The sequence below is a fragment of the Myotis davidii genome, unplaced genomic scaffold, assembly GCF_000327345.1.
Source record: "Myotis davidii unplaced genomic scaffold, ASM32734v1 scaffold38, whole genome shotgun sequence".
In the NCBI taxonomy this organism is placed as follows: domain Eukaryota; kingdom Metazoa; phylum Chordata; class Mammalia; order Chiroptera; family Vespertilionidae; genus Myotis; species Myotis davidii.
The window spans coordinates 6,257,633-6,266,367 of NW_006291383.1; the positions used below are offsets into that span (position 1 = coordinate 6,257,633).

At 48.4% G+C, this 8,735-nt stretch overlaps 1 protein-coding gene across 3 annotated transcripts in view; it reads left to right on the top strand.

The window, feature by feature from the left end:
* Positions 1–8,205, top strand: part of LOC102761403 (ubiquinol-cytochrome-c reductase complex assembly factor 1) — a 113,942-nt gene extending 105,737 nt beyond the window's left edge. For all 3 annotated transcript variants that reach the window (XM_006764563.2, XM_015564478.1, XM_015564479.1), the window contains 2 exons: positions 3,463–3,576; positions 6,731–8,205. In XM_006764563.2, the coding sequence (XP_006764626.1) occupies positions 3,463–3,576; positions 6,731–6,865 (249 nt within the window). In that variant the 3' untranslated portion in view covers positions 6,866–8,205. The remainder of the gene's footprint in view (positions 1–3,462; positions 3,577–6,730) is intronic.
* The last annotated feature ends 530 nt before the right edge of the window (positions 8,206–8,735 follow it).

The following is an 8,735-nucleotide window of genomic DNA, read 5'->3' on the forward strand; positions in this document are numbered from 1 at the left end:
GGCCATTAGCCTTGCTGCCTCACAGACATGCTGTGCCTGATTGAGGTTCTTCTGGACAACCAGGTTTAGAGGGTAGTAGCTCAGTCTGTCAGCTTTGCCCCTGTGGGCCTGCTTTAAGGCCTGGCACCTTGTAGGCAACTCCCTCCATAAATGTTTAGTAAACTAAAATTATCCTCTCTTGCTTAGAATGTCCTGTAGTTCTCCAAATATTCTCCATTCCTAAAGGCCCCTTTCTCCACAAAGCTTTCCCTGACTTCTCTAGATCTCTGTCTCTTACTCTGAACTTCACTATCCATCCATCAATTTAACAGGTATTTATTTATGCCTACCATGTGTTCCACTGGGAATATATTGGTGAATAAAACAAACATAGTCTGGTTCTTTCCAACTTAGTTTACTGCCTATCTCCCCATTACCAAAGAGGAGATAGGCAGTAAAATAGAGTGCAGTGATAGAGAATAACAGGGGGAATGTACTTGGTGTGGGAAGGTCTCTGAAGAGTTGTCATAGAAGCTAAGACTCAAGAATGGAAGCCAGCCATGAACAGAGTATACCTCAGGGTCTCCCTATACAGATTAGCATTTGCTTATTCTCCAGGATTTAAGCCTATTTTGATGTGCACTAGCTTTGTTCCTTCAACTAGATTGCAAGCTGCCTGTGAGCAAGACCATATTGCTGTGATTCTGTTCCTAGCATCAAGCTAAGCACATCATGGAGTCAAATCAATCTTCATTGAGTGAGACTCTGCTACTCTAAACCCTTAATTATCACCAGAGCCCTCTAGAGCAGTGGTTCTCAACCTTCCTAATGCCGCAACCCTTTAATACAGTTCCTCATGTTGTGGTGACCCCCAACCATAAAATTATTTTCGTTGCTACTTCATAACTGTAATTTTGCTACTCTTATGAATCCTAATGTAAATATCTGATATGCAGGATGTATTTTCATTGTTACAAATTGAACATAATTAAAGCATAGTGATTAATCACAAAAAACAATATGTAATTATATATGTGTTTTCCGATGGTCTTAGGCAACCCCTGTGAAAGGGTCGTTCGACCCCCAAAGGGGTCGCGACCCACAGGTTGAGAACCGCTGCTCTAGAGCCAGAGAGTCCCTTTTGGCTTCCTCTCAGTTACTCTAGACCTAGGTATCTTTATTTCCTGAAGGATGCTTTTTTTTTTTTTTTTTTTTTTTTGCCATCGTAGGGAAAACAGGTAGGTGCCCTAGTAGATTGTAAGAGAATTGCTATGCAACCTAATATTTGGTTCCAAGGCACCCTTTTTTCCTGCTTCCTTGGTTTGAAATTTATACTCTCTCATACCTGTCTCCAATTTGTTTTCACTGACTTACTAGCAGCATGGTGGACAGAGGGCTGAAGCTGGGTTCATAGATTTAGTTAACCATTTTTTTTGCACTTCCACTCTGTTCCAGGTATGGCATCCTAACTAGAGCTAGTCAGGCACCATCCCCTGGCCTCACCAGTGCATTCTGGTCCTAGTTCTACATTCAGTTAGCTAGATGACCTCCAAGCCTAGGGTACTTTTCTTTCAAGTGAGGATAATAATATCTGTTCTTCTTGGCACCCATAGTCATTAGGAGCCAGGTGTGAAGGAACTCTGACAGTCGGAAATAGTCAGGCTGTTATCACTGTTAATGTGAGTCCTGAGTCATCCTTTTCCTTCTGACAATCAGGAACTGATTATGGGTTTGCTCCTTCCCAGCCATTCACCCACCACCAAGGTTGCCTGTTTGCAGCAGGCCATGGCTTTTGCTGTCCTGTGCTCTGTGCTCATTCTCCAAGTCCTCATAACACCCGCTCGCACTCCTATTCCTTCCTATGTAGCACATGTGGGTGGCTGCCAGCAGCACTCCAGCATGTGCCCAGGGCGCTTCAGACACAGGCAGTCTGTTGTGTTAGCAAATAGCTAGGAAAACAGTGATGTGCCTGAGCTAGTCTTTGGCTCCTGTCCCATCTACCGGAAGAAGCTGGTTTTCCTGACTCGGCCATTGTGCCAGGATAGTCTCTTAAGTGGTGGAATTGCAGGGGTATTTCGCAGGGACATTTGGAACAGGTGGACTATTTTTCCACCAAACTGTCATACTGGGCATGGCTTTTCCTGGCAGCAGACCTGAAGCCAGACCTCATGTACTGCAGTGCCCCAGAGGCCAGCCCACAGCATGTTAAATAAATGGTCCTGGGTCTTTGTGTAATGATTACACTTACAGGGTCTTTCATGGCCATTATCTCTTAATTCTCGCAACAACTTTGTGGGATAGGTATTATGCTTGTTAAGCCAATGAGAAACTGAGGCTCAGGAAGAGCTAGTAGCTTTTCATAGGCCATGCAGACATCAAGTGACAGAGCCCCCATTTGAAGTCAGATGGTCTGATCCCCAGATCCCACTGTTGTTTCAACTATTATCAACAGCTGCCTGCCAAAGCAAGCTCCTAATCTTTGTAAGTGATATATTACACTCAACAAAACATCTTTATGTTATATTTTATTTATAATTCAAGGATGCTGTGAGAAGGGCACGTATTTTCATCTCTGTTTTATAGATGAGAAGGCTGGGGCTCAGGTTTAGTGAACTTCCCACCATCTCTGAGCTTGGCAATGGCAGAGCTAGGACTTGATCCAACCTTCTAACTCCCAGTCAGCACTTTGTCTGGTTCCATACACTACCTTGGCACCTGGACAGAAAACTTCTCAGGGCCTTTCCTTTCAGTTGCCCTTATCACAGGAAGTAAGACCCTCCCCTGTCCTCCCTTAGAGGTCCAAGCTGTACTAGTAAAATGGCCCTAGTTCATGGCCCAGCTGCTGATTAGCCTCTGTGATATTTGGACTTCCCAACTGTGCCGGGAGAGACAGTGTTAGGCACACATACACACAGGCTCTGAGCATTCCCTCTGTGAACCACGGTAATATTGCTGAACAGCCTGTTCCTCTACTTAGAGAGGCTGGGCCAGCCATGGCCAGGCTAGAGCTGGATAACATTGAGGCCAAGATGCCTGGTTTTCATCCCCAAATTACCAGCTGCCTTGCAGATATATGCCCTTGGACCAGGAGAGAAGGTGCAGTCCACACCCATCTCTGTTCCTGGGAAAAAAATATATTCTTCTATTATTTCAAGCCCATACATTGTGGACAGCAGTGGGACCACTGCTGAGTAGAGGGAGCTGTGGCCTGGGAGGGTCAACCAGACACGAGCCCCATCTCTGCCAGTCACTCAGCCCCTCTGGTCTCCATGTTCCTCCTCTGTGTAAAATGAAGAATTTGGACCAGATACTCTCTGAAAACTTCTTCCAGCTCTACCATGTAGCTTCCCTGTTTCTCACAGTGTCTGTAATGTCCTTCTGAGCCAATTCTATGGCTATTCATGTGTTCTCAATACCTCCAGCTTTTGTATCATGGCTCTTCCATACTCCTCAGAAGACCAACTGTGGCCCTCTGTGTTCCAGGGGATCCTTTCAGATGATCATGGGCTGGCTGCTGCCCTCTGGAGAACCTTCTTCAACCAGAAATGTGAAGACCCCCGACAGCTTGAACTATTGGTGGAATATGTGAGGAAACAGGTGAGTAACCCTTCCCCTCCCCTCCAGAGTCTCATGGAAAGCAGGTCCTTCCCGAGGTCTGTCAGTGCTGGGCTGCCAGAGGATCATGAGAGGCTGAGTTCCCAGATGCTACTGAGGGAATACTGATCAAATCATGTCAGCAGTGGGCACTGAAGAAGAGCACTTTCTGTGTATCCACCATAAGCTAGGCCACAGGTCATGGAATGGGAATAGGAGAACAGGCACCTGGTTTCGGGAACTTTTATTCATTCATGGCACATTTGATTGCCTTCTGCATGCCAAGTGGTGTGCTATATCCTGGGACACACAGTCCTATAAGGTATGGGCAGGGGTACAATGCAACCACCCACTGTAGCACCATTTTGTACCTACTTTGAGCCCCAGGATTTATAACAGGACTGAGCTCCAGGCAGCATTCCACAGACATCCCTTCAGCTTCTTCCCAGTATGCATAGTCAAGTCGGGTCTCCCCACCCCCTCATTCCTCACTTCTCTAGCTCTCCAGGGCTTCCTGAAACCCAAGGATCTAGGAGAAATCTCCAGAGTGAGGACTACTTAATTGATTTTTCTCAGGCCCATGGAGAATTCACTTCTTGACCTCTATCCCCCCCATCTTGTATTGATGGGAAATCCCTACTTTATGGATGGGTGAGCTGAGTGGCAGGGAAGAGGAATATAGATGCTTTTCTAGGGTCTCCCAGTGACTCAGCCTGCACAGCTGGCCTAGAACCCTAAGCTGGGTGATTCATGTAGTCACTAGAGGCCTCAGCTGCTCCAGACAGCTCATCAGCTCAGGCTGTCCCATGAGTCACGTCTTTGCTTCATGGGCCTGGCCCCTGGAGCTGAAAGGGCCTCACCCCACAGTTATTCTCTTATTCACCTGTGTCTGTGGCCTTCAAGCCTCCAACAGCCAGAAAATGGAAGGCCAGACCCCAGCTCTTGAGAAGAAGACAGCAACAGGACCATCTTGTTGATTGCTGGGAAAGCCACATACTGGGGCTTTTCAGACCCAAAGGGTATAGAACCCCCGAAGCTAGGACTTCTGTTTGACAGTTCTTCAAATCTGCCAGCACCAGAGAGAAGGCATTATGGCCAGAGGGCCCCACCCACAGAGAATTCTGAGACTCCTACTGTTCACTAGGCTCACCCTCAGCCAGCAGTAGCAATTGGCAAAGCAAATGCTATGTTTTCTGAGAGACCAGCCCAACTTTTCCATCTGCTGTGGTGGGCCTGTGCCAGGGGGCATGACAAAGAGGTAGCTGAGGGTCCTAAAGGAAGGGACTGCCCCACGATGCCCTATAAGAAGTCCCATATTGCCCCAAGGAGAGGCTGGCAATTGGAAAACAGTGATGAGGCTGTTAGGGAAGCATGGAGCTTTGACAGGGACCCAGTTCTGTGAGCAACTGTTTTGAGCACCTTCTGTGCCAGGCACTCTATTCAGAAAGCAGAGATTACTGAATCCTAGCCCTGCCCTTAAGGAGCCAGCTCCTGGTTTGGTGAGGAAGCCAGTCAGGCACAAGGCTAACCCTGGAATAAGTCCGTCTGTGATGTGATACAGTAGGAACAGAGTGCTGTGGAAGGCCAAAGAAAGGAGAGACAAAGTCTGATCCAGGGGAACAAGGGAGACCAGGAAGCTGGGGCCTGGGCAGATTCTAGTACCGCACCAGGATGCTAGTTGGTGTGGTAGGTGGTCCCAAGCCCCAGTCGGGTTATGTTGAGATTTTCATCCCAGGAGGTGGGCAGAGTGGGGGCCCTAAGGACCGAAATGGAGTAGTTGGAAAGAGGAGTGGATTTTAGGGAAGATAATGGGTCAGTTGATCTTGCCCCGGAGGATAGCAGGATGTGTGGAATCTAGACCTGCGGTAATGGGAGAGACCGGGGTTCTGTTCAAAGGCCAGCAGCCTGAAGGTGAAACAGCAGAAGTGAAGTAATTATTGGAAGGGGGAGGTGATCTGAGGCATAAGATGAGGCCTCTGGACTCCTGCCCCTCCCATTATCCCCCAAATGTCTTCTTACTCCAAAATGGAGTCTCATCTTCCTAAATCTAGTGCTGACTCCTGTTCTGATCCTGCTCTCACCCTAGATCTTGCCCGGCCATTTGAAAGCATTTCTTTTTCTTCTGCTCTCCTTATTAGCAGCCACTGGGGAATGTTTCCAGAGATTGCCCTTATCTCCTGAGATTTAGTCACTCACTGGATGACCTGCTTCCTGCAGAACTGCCTGACCATATCTCCCCTGCAGCTGTTCCAATTCTGCATCTCAGGTGTCCCCTCTCCACAGAGCTGGTCAGGGGGATAACTCCCCAGCCATCCTAGAGGGATGAAGCTGGGGCCCACTGACCAGAGTCAGGGCCCACTAGAGGACAGCAGAGACCAAAAGTCCCAGACACTAGTAATGTTCTGTCATTTAATCTTGTCATGAGTCCTGTGAGGTCCATGTTACTGTCCCCTTTCTCAGACCTTTCTCAGACAAGGGAACTTAAGTCTCAGAGAAGGGAATTGACTCACCTGGGTACCATTCATTGCTACTCTGAATGGACACACACACACGTGCACACACCCCTACCTCAAGGACATACCTCCCCCTGGTACATTCTCCCTAGAAAGTTCTTTCAGTCCAGAAAGTCAGGGTTTGTGTGTCTGTGTGTCTGTCTGGAGGCCTTGTGCCTGACTGGCTTCCTCACCAAACCAGGAGCTGGCTCCTTAAGGGCAGGGCTAGGATTCAGTAATCTCTGCTTTCTGAATAGAGTGCCTGGCACAGAAGGTGCTCAAAACAGTTGCTCACAGAACTGGGTCCCTGTCAAAGCTCCATGCTTCCCTAACAGCCTCATCACTGTTTTCCAATTGCCAGCCTCTCCTTGGGGCAATATGGGACTTCTTATAGGGCATCCGTGGGGCAGTCCCTTTCTTTAGGACCCTCAGCTACCTCTTTGTCATGCCCCCTAAAGCCTTCCCAGTGAGTTTCCCCAGTGACTTGTTTCTCCAAACCTCCTAAGTGAAATAATTTGGGAGATCAGAGGCTGCCCGCGGCCTGAGGGCTGGGATGGTCAGAAGTTCCCTCATTCCCCTCCTTTGCTCTCCTTTGGAAGGCTGGTTCCTTACGCCATCTCACATCTGTTCTGCCCCGTCCCTTTGTGCTTCTCTCCCTGTTGCAGATTCAGTACCTGGACTCCATGAATGGTGAGGATCTGCTTCTAACCGGGGAGGTGAGCTGGCGCCCTCTAGTGGAGAAGAATCCTCAGAGCGTCCTGAAGCCCCATTCCCCAGTTTATAATGACGAGGGTCTTTGATGGGCTGGTCCCTCTGAGCAGCTGGCCCGCTGGTGTTGAAGAACCACCAGAGAAGAAGTGCCCAGGACCCTGTAGAAAGTGGCCTGAACTGACCTATGAACAGCATCTGTCAACTACCTGGCCCCATTTGTGTTGATTTTCCTCTTAGTGTACCCAGGAATCTGATCTGGTCGGGGTTAGTAATGGGAGAAGCCCTTTTGGGGTGTTCTCTCCATCATGAGAAGCCCTGAGCAAGAGCTCCCCAGCTAACATTCTCTAAGTCCCCTCTAGCAACCTTGTGATGGACAGCTTTTCCCAAAGGCCGCAGAAGGGATGGGGGTACATTAGAAAGAGGACACCCCACCCGGGGCCCACTGTGGCCCAGGAGAAGTTTGTAATGCTGCTGAGTCAAGATGGGTAGCCATGCTCTGTCCGCCGGCTGTGAGCTGTGGGGTTGCGCTGGCCATTAAAAGAGTCAGATTGAACTCTCCCATGATTCTTCTCTAATCCAGGGTCTTTCAGAAACTCACCTGAGGCGGCAGGTGCTATGAGCCGAGGGTACCCCCAGCTCAGAGACACGGGCAGGGAGAGGCTCAGGAGGGTCCCTGCTGCTGCCTTTGCCTCCAATTCACGGAGATGTCACTGTTTTGGCCCATCCATGGCTTGCCAGGCCCTGTCCTCTGGGGCCCCAAAGGCCTCTGCTGACCAAGTGCTTATCATATCCCAAGTCATATGGAAAGAGGCCTCAAGAACAGTGAACCAGGTGAGGAACATGCTGTCTTTCCTCTCTCGGTTCCCCCTTGTATGAGATGTTGAGGAGGAGAAGAAAACATTCTTCCTGGCTTTGCTGTACCATCACAGGGCTCAGCCCGTGCCCAGCTTCTTATGCCCTTCACAGCTTCTGAGCCTGTGCCGTCGAGCCAGCTGGGCCTGGGCACTTGAGGACCAGTCCCCTCCTCCCTCTGAGTGTGGGTCATCTCTTGGGGGATTTTCTTTAAATTGAAGAAAGGGGGCGTGGAACCATATTGCCCCTCCCCCCATCAAACTTCCTTCATTTAACTTGCTATAAAATGAGTCACATAAAGAAACTCTATATGGATGAGGTATATCCCACTTCTGTGAAAACATTACAAATCAAGCCGCCTTCTCTGAGTTTATTTAAGATGCTTTTGTTGTGAACGGAGCTCCAGAGTGAAGCCTCCTCTGTGTGTGTGAGATAATAACACCTTGTAACTCATTACAGCTGGGCACTATTTACATAAACCAGAGCTGAGCCAGGCAGGAATTTGCTGATTAATTTATTTTTAATGGAGTGAAGTATACCATGCACCAAAATAAACTTTACTGTGTGTACCTAACTGCTCCTGGAATGGATGGAAAAATTAATGGAACAGATTTTGGCTCCCAACTCTACACATTAATTCATATATAAAAGTTATTTGAGCCTTAACCCATTTGCTGCCCACAGCAGCTCCACAGCCACAGATCCCAGTTCAGCTACCGGGTTTGCTTTAGAATCAAGGAATCTCTGATTTGGAAGGAACTTTAAAGGTCCTTTAGTCCAGCCCTGGTCCAGAACCTGACTCCCTTTCTCAACATCTCAGTTGGCCTATGTTCATACAGGCCCTATATGAATACCTCCCCCAGATGGTCCTCGTCTTGGAGTCAGGTCCTGCCTTCATGAGTAATTGTCAAACTCTGCACACAACTTGTACGATACTGCGTCTCAAAAGGTCAAGTCACTTTCTGGCCATCAGCATCTTTCACTGACAACATACCCCTCCCCTTCAAGATAAAATCCAAGTTCCTCGGAGGATATAAGGTTCTTCTTAGTTTGACCTTTGTTTGTTTTTGTGAATCTCTTAACCAGTTTCTTCCCTGAACAAACTGA